This window comes from Anser anser (assembly GCF_964211835.1).
Source record: "Anser anser genome assembly, chromosome: 1".
Taxonomy (NCBI): Eukaryota; Metazoa; Chordata; class Aves; order Anseriformes; family Anatidae; genus Anser; species Anser anser.
The window spans coordinates 136,546,099-136,556,202 of NC_139720.1; the positions used below are offsets into that span (position 1 = coordinate 136,546,099).

The 10,104-nt window shown below is 43.6% G+C and overlaps 1 protein-coding gene across 1 annotated transcript; it reads right to left on the minus strand.

The window, feature by feature from the left end:
* Positions 1-4,360: 4,360 nt before the first annotated feature.
* LOC310898389 (uncharacterized protein) lies at positions 4,361-8,163 on the minus strand. The gene is made up of 2 exons (XM_083833403.1): positions 7,678-8,163; positions 4,361-7,509 (listed from the first exon to the last, which is right to left on the minus strand). The coding sequence occupies exons 1-2, from the start codon at positions 8,159-8,161 to the stop codon at positions 5,108-5,110; spliced, it is 2,886 nt and encodes a 961-aa protein (XP_083689529.1). The 5' UTR covers positions 8,162-8,163; the 3' UTR covers positions 4,361-5,107.
* Positions 8,164-10,104: the final 1,941 nt, after the last annotated feature.

The window sequence follows — 10,104 nt, forward strand, 5'->3', positions numbered from 1 at the left end:
GTGGCTGGAGCTCTTGTTGGTGAAAATTGAGGCGAGCATGTCTCCTGTTTCCTTCTGGAGAGGGCCCACAATTTCCCTAGTCTGCCTTTTATCACCAATACACCTATAGAAGCCTTTCTTATTGCCCTTCATGTCCCTGGCCAAATTTACTTCTAAAAGGGCTTTAGTTTCCCTAACCTGATCCCTATCTGCTTGGAAAATGTCTCTGTATCCCTCCCAGGCTATCTGTCCTTAATTCCACTCTCTGTAGGACTTATTTTTCCATTCAAGATTGGTCAGGAGCTCCTTGTTCATCTATGCAGGCCTCCTGTCATTTTTGCCTGACTTCGTTTTTGTTGGGATGCATTGCGCCTGAGTTTTAGGGAGGTGATCCTTGAATATAAACCAGCTTTCCTGGGTCCCTCTTTCCTCCAGGGACAGAGTCCCATGGTACTCTACCAAACAGATCCCTGAAGAGGCTAAAGCCTGGTCTCCCAAAGTCCCAGGTAGCAAGTTTGCTGTTCTCCCTCCTTGCTACTCTCTGAATCCAAAACTGTGCCATTTCATGATCACTGCAGCCAAGGCTACTCCTGAGATTCCCATTCCCCATCAGCCCTTCCTTGTTGGTGAGAATGGGATCCAGCACAGCACCTCTCCTCATTGGGTCCTATATCACCTGGAAAAGGAAGTTGTCTTCAATGCAAATATAGTGTTTTATCCCTGCTAGGAGATATGTAGACCAACTGAGATTTTTCAAAATGAGCTGTTCTGAATAAAATGTCAGGTCATTTTCTACAGGACATGTAACAATGGAATATTGTTATATTCTATATATACTCTTTCAAATTCCGGGGAGGTAAAGACTCAGTTAATTCTTAAAGTGAGGTGTAATAAACCCAGAGATTTTATGGTTCTGACATTTCAATCTAATAAGATCTTGAGGCATACTTAAGATGATATCGCTCTTCTAATCATAAATAGTTTATGTAAAAGAGCTAATTTGTCATATTGTTTTTGATTTTTTTTTCCAATCTAAACATTTTTTCTCTATACAATTGATAAGTATAATAATCATAATAATATACATTAATGATGTTGTAAAAACTTGTAGAATATAAATGCTTTCTTCCAAAAAGAACCATTACACAACAAACTACTGTTTTTGAAAAAGTGATGGGAAACACAAGACAAAACAGAAGTTTAGCTGTTTATGTTTTGATTGTAAAATAATAATAATAATAATAAATACTCCATTGACCAAGTATTTTCTTGATATATCTTTCTACTATGTTTGGGTATTAGGTTCATATTGACCTGTCAGCACTCTGGTTATATCTTTGTAAGATGTACATAGCCATGGGAAAGGATGTGATTCATTCTAAGAAAAAAAAAAAAAAAAAAAAGTACAAGGAATAAATAAGAGAACAGGAAATGGAAAGAGAAGGGATCTGCTGTGATGGGAAATTATGTAAAATCAGCTTGGCATCTGTGTACCACTTAGTGCAGTCAATACAGAATCCGCCTTGGGAAGTAGTGGAACGGTAACAGAAAAATAATGCAAACTTTACTTTACATAGCAATGCAACTCATGTAAAAAGACGATCTTTCAGCTTAAGGATTTTTAGCTCTATAGAAGGTATGTATTATTAAGAGTGATCAAAAATGCTACTTTTTTAGTAAGTGGTCATCTCTTTTTTCTTCTTCTATATTTGAATGTAAAATATATAAATAGAACAATATATATCCACACCCGTTATTTAAGATAAAGTTTCTGATTTAAACTCGGTCAGCTGACCTCAAGACTCTTAGTTTTAAAGGCGTTCAAATCTTATGTTACAAAATTCTATGTGAGATTAATATGAAATCGAGTTCTGATTTTTCTTACGATTAAAATTCTTATGTAAATTTACTATAGCTTTCTTATTTATAAACCCAGTGTCTGCAGAAAATTCCAGTAAGCATAGAATATATGGGAATTATGAAGAGATTGGAACGGGGTAGAAAGAAACATGTTGCATGGGAAGAAGAGAAACTACAGTTTGCTTAAAACAAAACAAATAAAAAAATAAATAAATCAGCTTTCAGCAATTATTGAATGAACGGAAGGAAAGTAACTGCTGTGGAATGGATTGATATATTTTGCTTATGTTTTGAAAGTTTCATGAAGGATGTAAAAATAAACTGTTGTGGTTTAACCCGGCTGGCAGCTAAACACCACACAGCCGTTCGCTCACCCTCCCCCCTCCCTCTCTGGGATGGGGGAGAGAAATGGGAAAGTGAAGCCTGTGAGTTGAGATAAAGACAGTTTATTAAGACAGGAATATAACAATAATAATAATAATAATAATAGTGATAATGATAATAGTATTAATAATAATAATATGTAAGAAACAAGTGGTGCACAATGCAATTGCTCACCACCCGCTGACCGATGCCCAGCCTATCCCCGAGCAGCCGGCCCCCCACCCCGGCCAGCCACCCCTATATATTGTTTAGCATGACGTCAGATGGTATGGAATACCCCTTTGGCCAGTTTGGGTCAGCTGTCCTGGGTCTTTCCCCTCCCAGCTCCTGCTGCACCCCTAGCCTGCTCGCTGGCAGGACAGAGCGAGGAGCTGAAAAGTCCTTGGCCTGGTGTAAACACTGCTCTGCAACAATTAAAACATCAGCATGTTATCAGCGCTCTTCTCATCCTAATCCAAAACATAGCACCCTACCAGCTACTAGGAGGAAAATTAACTCTGTCCTAACTGAAACCAGGACATAAACAAATGAGCATAGCATAAGTATGGACAGGAAAACAGAAAGTAGTAAAGGATCAGTTGGGATCATGTGAAAAACAGACAAACAATATTTTATGTCTTTCAAGAAAACTACTGCTTTAGAAATATTTATTTAGTCAACTCTTTGCAAGAAATAGGTCATGAATCAATTTCTACTAAAAAATGACTTCATTCAGAACTTTCAAACCTAGGAAGGGAAGAAAAAGGCAACATATATTCACTTGGCAAATTAGGTAATACAGTAATTTTGTGACTATATTATATACTTTATGAGTGTCTGCCAAGCTCCTAATGTTCAGAACACAGCCAAAATACTACAGGAATGAAAAAAAAAAATAATATTATTAATTAAAAAAAAACCATCTGTGTGTTATGGCTTCATTTGCCCTTTATAACATGTATACTGAATTGCAAGGTATGAAATCTGAGTAGATCAGGCTTCCATATGACAAGAGACTTTACATTTTATCATATTTTTACCAGCTTGCAGCTTCTACCTCTTCAAATGGAAGGACCAATTCAGCCATGAGAAAACTGAGAGATGAATTTATACTTCAGTTGCTACTCCAGCCTCCTTTGCTTGATCAGGGCAGGCAGAAGGCAGGAAAGAAGGGTGAGGGAATCAAAGCAGGGAGCAATAGTGAGACAAGAACTTCATAATATGACTGTCTCTCAGAGGCTTTCTAGTAAAACAGGTCTTCATAGGGCTAAAAGGAATAGACAAAGGAATATTTTTCACCCATCTTAAACTGACAAAATTAGTTGCTCTATGCTTACTTTAATAACTAATATAAATATATGACTGTGCTTAGTGGAGTAAAATGTGAAATGAGCTACACTGGTATTTGTAATGAGTTCACTTCTAAAAGTATAAGAAAATGCATATTCCTTAGCCTGTACAAATACTCCTAAATCTCTGCTTCTTTCAGTAACTTCAACTTAAGTTGATACTTAATGCAGAGAACAGTTGAAACAGTTGATGTTTTGGTACAATTTTATGGCATTTATAACCCTGTCCAACTGTCTGTCTATTAGATTCAATATAAGCTGCTGAGCAGTGCACTGAATGAAAACAAACAAACAAACAAACCACATTGTGATTGATTAATCTTGCATTCTTATTTGCTCTATTTGTTGCAACTATTTATAATTTTCCAAACGTTTACCTAGTTTTAAAAGTTTACTTTTTTTTTTCTTAGAAAGCAATTTTATACAAAAACACATCATAGCACTAGAAATCTTGTACAAAAACATACTGTGGCACTAGCATCTTCTTAAGAATTCAAGGTTTCCCCCACCCTGAGAGCTTTATATCAAAAGTGTGACACTAGACTTTAGCAATGAGGTCAATTCTTTTTACAAAAAGAGAAAATCCAGCATTGTGCATATGTAAATATATCTGTACATACTATTTATACCACTTCCTGTGTCTATTAAAAAAAAAAAAAAAAGGAAATATATTTTTAAATTATTTATCACTAGTCTTTGGCTGTGTTCTGATTGCAACATTCTTTGCTGATTAGCTCTTCAAACATACTTGTCAATTTTTCATTGATGAAATCTTATGTCCTATGTAATCTTTTGATATCTGATCCAACTATAGACTGTGTTGTGGTTTAACCCGGCTGGCAGCTAAACACCACACAGCCGTTCGCTCACCCTCCCCCCTCCCTCTCTGGGATGGGGGAGAGAAACGGGAAAGTGAAGCCTGTGAGTTGAGATAAAGACAGTTTATTAAGACAGGAAAATAATAATAACAATAATAATAATAATAGTGATAATGGTAATAGTATTAACAATAATAATGTGTAAGAAAACAAGTGATGCACAATGCAATTGCTCACCACCCGCTGACCGATGCCCAGCCTATTCCCGAGCAGCCGGCCCCCCCACCCCGGCCAGCCACCCCTATATATTGTTTAGCATGACGTCAGATGGTATGGAATACCCCTTTGGCCAGTTTGGGTCAGCTGTCCTGGGTCTGTCCCCTCCCAGCTCCTGCTGCACCCCCAGCCTGCTCGCTGGCAGGACAGAGCAAGAAGCCGAAAAGTCCTTGGCCTGGTGTAAACACTGCTCTGCAACAATTAAAACATCAGCATGTTATCAGCGCTCTTCTCATCCTAATCCAAAACATAGCACCCTACCAGCTACTATGAGCTACTTAACTCTGTCCTAACTGGAACCAGGACAGATATCCACCCCTTATTCCATACCATTTATGTCATGCTCAGGTTACACTCTGTCCAATACATTCTAATTAATCACCATTTTCATCTATGATATATAGCAATCATGGTAGTGATGACATACATTATTATATAATAATTAACATACTACAATTCAACTCATGGGCTATTCTCACCCAGTATCAAATCCCCTTGAGGTACACACCGGACCTCCCCATTCTTTTGCATTACCCACCAAGTGCATCCAGGTCCCTGAGCAAAAGCAATTCCACGAATGGGTTTGCCTTTTCCTGAGGCAGGAGTAGCCCAGACTGTTTTACCCAGCATGTTTCTTACGTGCACTACAGGAACTTTATCCCCTTCTACAGTGCGTAACAGGTTTGATTGGGCAGGTCCAGCTCGGTTGGCAGATCCCCTGGTATTGACTAACCAGGTGGCCTTTGCCAAATGTGTATCCCAATTTTTGAATGTCCCAGCACCCATTGCTTTCAGTGTAGTCTTCAACAGTCCATTGTATCGTTCAACTTTTCCAGAGGCTGGTGCATGATAGGGGATGTGATACACCCACTCAATACCATGTTCTTTGGCCCAAGTGTCTATAAGGTTGTTTCGGAAATGAGTCCCGTTGTCTGACTCAATTCTCTCTGGGGTGCCATGTCGCCATAAGACTTGCTTTTCAAGGCCCAGGATAGTGTTCCGGGCGGTTGCATGGGGCACAGGATATGTTTCCAGCCATCCGGTGGTTGCTTCCACCATTGTAAGTACGTGGCGCTTGCCGTTGCGGGTTTGAGGGAGTGTGATGTAATCAATCTGCCAGGCCTCTCCATATTTATATTTCAGCCATCGTCCTCCATACCAAAGAGGTTTTGACCGTTTGGCTTGCTTGATTGCAGCACATGTTTCACAGTCATGAATAACCTGTGCTATAGTGTCCATGGTCAGGTCCACCCCTCGATCACGAGCCCATCTGTAGGTTGCATCTCTACCTTGATGGCCTGAGGTGTCATGGGCCCATCGGGCTATAAATAATTCACCTTTATGTTGCCAGTCCAGGTCCACCTGAGCCACTTCAATCTTAGCAGCCTGATCCACCTGCTGGTTGTTTTGGTGTTCTTCAGTAGCCCGATTCTTGGGCACATGAGCATCTACATGGCGTACCTTTACAACCAGGTTCTCTACCCGGGCAGCAATATCTTGCCACAATGCCGCAGCCCAGATGGGCTTGCCCCTGCGCTGCCAGTTGTTCTGCTTCCATTGCTGTAACCACCCCCACAGGGCATTTGCTACCATCCATGAATCAGTATAGAGATAGAGAACTGGCCACTTTTCTCGTTCAGCAATATCTAAAGCCAGCTGAATGGCTTTTACTTCTGCAAACTGACTCGATTCACCTTCTCCCTCAGCAGCTTCTGCAACTCGTCGTGTAGGACTCCATACAGCAGCTTTCCATCTCCGATGCTTTCCCACAATACGACAGGACCCGTCAGTGAACAAGGCATATTTCTTCTCATTTTCCGGTAGCTTGTTGTACAGGGGGGCTTCTTCAGCACGAACCACCTCCTCCTCTGGTGATATCCCAAAGTATTTGCCTTCTGGCCAGTCCATAATCACCTCCAAGATTCCTGGGCGACTGGGGTTTCCTATTCGAGCCCGCTGAGTAATCAGTGCAACCCACTTGCTCCATGTAGCATCAGTTGCATGATGCGTAGAGGGGACCCTTCCTTTGAACATCCAGCCTAGTACCGGCAGTCGGGGTGCCAGGAGGAGCTGCGCTTCAGTACCGACCACTTCCGAAGCAGATCGAACTCCTTCATATGCTGCCAATATCTCCTTTTCAGTTGGAGTATAGCGGGCTTCAGATCCTCTGTATCCCCGACTCCAAAACCCCAGGGGTCGACCTCGAGTTTCCCCAGGTTCTTTCTGCCAGAGGCTCCAGGTGGGACCATTCTCTCCGGCTGCGGTGTAGAGCACATTCTTTACATCTGGTCCTGTTCGGACTGGCCCGAGGGCTACTGCATGAACTATTTCCTGCTTAATTTGTTCAAAGGCTTGTCGTTGCTCAGGGCCCCATTCAAAAGCATTCTTCTTACGGGTTACTTGGTAGAGCGGGTTTACAATCAGACTGTAATTTGGAATATGCATTCTCCAAAACCCCACGACACCTAGGAAAGTTTGTGTTTCTTTTTTGCTAGTTGGTGGAGACATAGCTGTTATTTTGTTGATCACATCCATTGGGATTTGACGGCGTCCATCTTGCCATTTTATTCCTAAAAACTGGATCTCTCGTGCAGGTCCTTTAACTTTATTCTGTTTTATGGCAAAACCAGCCTTCAGAAGGATTTGGACTATTTTCTTCCCTTTCTCGAAAACTTCTTCTGCAGTGTCACCCCACACAATGATGTCATCGATGTACTGCAGGTGTTCAGGAGCTTCCCCCTGCTCCAGCGCAGACTGGATCAGTCCATGGCAAATGGTAGGGCTGTGTTTCCACCCCTGCGGCAGCCGATTCCAAGTATATTGGACTCCCCTCCAAGTGAAAGCAAACTGTGGCCTGCACTGTGCTGCTAGAGGGATGGAGAAAAATGCATTAGCGATATCAATTGTGGCATACCACTTGGCTGCCTTTGATTCCAGTTCATACTGGAATTCTAGCATGTCCGGCACTGCAGCACTCAGTGGTGGCGTGACTTCGTTCAGGCCACGATAGTCCACTGTTAGTCTCCACTCACCATTAGACTTTCGCACTGGCCATATGGGACTATTAAAAGGTGAATGAGTCTTGCTGATCACTCCTTGGCTCTCCAGTTGACGAATTAGCTTATGGATGGGACTCAGGGAGTCTCGGTTGGTGCGATATTGCCGCCGGTGCACAGTTGTGGTAGCGATCGGCACTTGCTGTTCTTCAACCCTCAGCAACCCCACAACAGAAGGGTCCTCTGAGAGACCAGGCAAGGTAGACAACTGTTTAATGTCCTCTGTCTCCAAAGCAGCTATGCCAAAAGCCCAGCGGAACCCTTTTGGGTCCTTGAAATATCCTCTTCTAAGATAGTCTATGCCAAGGATGCACGGAGCATCTGGGCCAGTCACAATACGGTGCTTTTGCCACTCATTACCGGTTAGACTCACTTCAGCCTCCAATACAGTTAACTGCTGGGATCCCCCCGTCACACCATAAATACAGATGGGCTCTGGCCCTTTATAGCTTGATGGCATTAGAGTACATTGTGCACCGGTGTCTACCAAAGCCTTATACTTCTGTGCGTCTGACGTGCCAGGCCATCGAATCCACACAGTCCAATAAACTCGATTGTCCCTTTCCTCCCCCTGGCTGGAGGCAGGGCCCCTCTAGTCCTGGTCAGAATCTTCATTTCTGTGTTTAAAGGACTGCCTGCTGGAAGTTGGAGCAGCAAACCTTTCAGAGAACTCCTTTTTCCCAATTGTTTTCCTTTGCAATTCACGTACCCGTGCCTCTAGGGTCGCAGTAGATTTTCCATCCCATTTTCTCATGTCCTCTCCATGGTCACGTAGGTAAAACCACAGGGTGGCGCGGTGTGTGTGCCCACCATATTGTCTTCCTTGCATAGATGAACGTTTACCCCTAATAGCTGAGACACTGGTTTGTACAGGTGGGGAGGAAAATAATCTCTCTTTAAGTTGGTGGATCTCTTCAGAAAGTTTCTCCAAGGTATTCTCTTTTAGCTGGTGGACACTAGTTCGTTCAGGTGAAGGGGAAGATAATCTTTCTTCAAGTTGGTGGATCTTTTCAGAAAGTTTCTCCAAAGCATTCTCTTTTAGCTGGTGGACACTGGTTTGTTCAGGTGAAGGGGAAGATAATCTTTCTTCAAGTTGGTGGATCTTTTCAGAAAGTTTCTCTAAAGCCTTCTCTTTTAGCTGGTGGACACTGGTTCGTTCAGGTGGAGGGGAAGATAAATTCTCTTTAAGTTGGTGGACCTCTTCAGAGAGTTTCTCCACAGCTGAGACACAGGCCTTTAGGGAAGAGGAGAGATTTCCTTCGTACTGCCGGAGTATTTTAGTCACTTCATTCACTGTGGGATTCTCCTCCGTTTTCCAGGCTAGTATTGCCAATGAGTTGGCATATGATGATGGGGCACTCTGTACAAACTTCCGCCACATGGGTGGTGTACACCGGACTGCATCTGGATCTGCGGATGTTTGTGCGTCGTCTAGGTCCTTATAAATTACTTCCCGTACGGCCAATTCCCTCAGGTACTGAATTCCCTTCTCCATGGTGGTCCATTTGCTTGGTAAACATACAAGTTCTTCCTTGAAGAGATACCTTTCCTTCACAGCTGACAGGAGACGCCTCCAGAGGCTGCGAGATTGTGCTCCATCTCCAATTGCTTTGTCAATGCATGCGTCCCTAGCAAGGGATCCCAGCCGCCTGGCTTCCTTGCCCTCCAATTCCACATAATTGGCTCCCGTGTCCCAGCACCGGAGCAGCCAGGTGACAAGCTGCTCGCCTATACAGCGACCAAAATCTTTTCGCACATCTCGTAGCTCACGCTGATATAGAGTCCGGGTAATTACTGTTGATTTTCCGACATCCTCATCCTCATCTTCAGTCTCCTGCACCTTTGATGGCTGGTATGGAGTCCGGGTAGTTACTGTTGATTTTTCGCCATCCTCATCCTCATCTTCAGTCTCCTGCACCTTTGATGGCCCAGCCTCGTCTTCACTACGCCCAGACTTAGCAGAAGACTGTCTGCGTTTTAAACGACCTGAGCCTCTATACCATTTTTTCACCTTGTCTACAGGGGCAACTTGCACTGCTACAGCTCGTTTCTCTGACCCAGCCACAGGGTCTGCCACAGGGGTTGGAATACCCTCTGCGGGGTCAACTTGCACTGCTACAGCTCGTTTCTCTGACCCAGACACAGGGTCTGCCACAGGGGTTGGAATACCCTCTGCGGGGTCAACTTGCACTGCTACAGCTCGTTTCTCTGACCCAGACACAGGGTCTGCCACAGGGCTTGGAATACCCTCTGTGGGGTCAACTTGCACTGCTACAGCTCGTTTCTCTGACCCAGCCACAGGAGTGGGAGCAGCTGCACGAGCTGGGGCAGCTGCACGAGCTGGGGCAGCTGCAGGAGCTGGGGCAGCTGCAGGAGCTGGAGCGGCTGCAGGGGCTGGAGCTG